Raw genomic sequence first — 960 nt, 5'->3', positions numbered from 1 at the left:
TGAACAAAGCCACCAGTTTCATATCACTGTCTCCTTGGTTGAATGCGCATTCAAAGTTGAATGGACGTGTTTGTTTTTCGCCTGTTCAACTGGTTTGCCAAACAAAACACTGGTAAGCTTTGTACAAGTCTAGCGCTCCAAAAACGTGAAAAAAACGAGGCTGAGGTTCCTCATGGACCAGGTAGAATACTTAATGTTTCCTACATTCCGGTGAATGAAACCAGGGTGAAATCTCTCATTTATAACGGCAACGCCTGTGTATACGGTATTTAAGTTATTTGCTTTGCTTAGAGACGTCTTCTCACCAATCGAATTGACATCATCGGTGTGCAGTAGTGTGACAGCGAGCACTGCTGTATCAATATGAACCGATAACGAAACACTGAATTAGAATTGCCAGGCTCAACGGACAACTGAACTGCCAACCTCCTTGAACTCCAAATCAGTTTGGAAGAATCGCATTACTACTGCGACTGGATCTTTTTATCAACATCCGTGTCGGTTTCCTGTGAGGTAACCGACATGAAGTGAAAATATCCTGGTCTCATTTGCCGCCCCAATGCCACAGATATTGTTTTATCTATTTTCAGGAGATCCGAGGACAAGACGATCTGGATTCCGGATCCTACGAATGCCGAATGCCGAGCTGAAAACGAGGCTGGCCACGATTCACGGTTCTTCCAAGTCACTGTCCTAGGTAGGGCGGTCTACTTCTTCCGCAGTTCAGTTTATGTTATACCCGATTGTGTGTGTGAGGCGAATTCTAAAATACCGTTAGCCGAAAGCCGTCACATGGGTTTATATCTTAAGTAGGCATATGAATTAAGCGAACCTTTGTGTTGTATTGCATCCTACCTTCAGAGACGTTTATGTACACTATTCATTCTGCTTCACACCTGCAAAGTGTAAAGTGCTACTGCAAGACTGGGTGGGCTCGAACCCTAGCCTCATGCTTGCGGA

At 44.5% G+C, this 960-nt stretch overlaps 2 protein-coding genes across 2 annotated transcripts in view; one reads left to right on the top strand and one right to left on the bottom strand.

The window, feature by feature from the left end:
• Positions 1–960, top strand: part of T265_00915 (hypothetical protein) — a gene marked incomplete at both ends in the record, with an annotated part of 141,560 nt that overhangs the window by 55,016 nt on the left and 85,584 nt on the right. Inside the window, 2 exons of the mRNA XM_009164810.1 lie at positions 401–513; positions 591–697. Coding sequence (XP_009163074.1) covers positions 401–513; positions 591–697 — 220 coding nt within the window. The remainder of the gene's footprint in view (positions 1–400; positions 514–590; positions 698–960) is intronic.
• The window catches only part of T265_00916 (hypothetical protein), a gene marked incomplete at both ends in the record, with an annotated part of 27,662 nt that overhangs the window by 5,537 nt on the left and 21,165 nt on the right, over positions 1–960 (bottom strand). The window lies entirely within an intron of this gene.

This window comes from Opisthorchis viverrini (genome assembly GCF_000715545.1).
Source record: "Opisthorchis viverrini unplaced genomic scaffold opera_v5_9, whole genome shotgun sequence".
Taxonomy (NCBI): domain Eukaryota; kingdom Metazoa; phylum Platyhelminthes; class Trematoda; order Opisthorchiida; family Opisthorchiidae; genus Opisthorchis; species Opisthorchis viverrini.
This window is presented reverse-complemented; position numbering and strand designations above follow the sequence as displayed.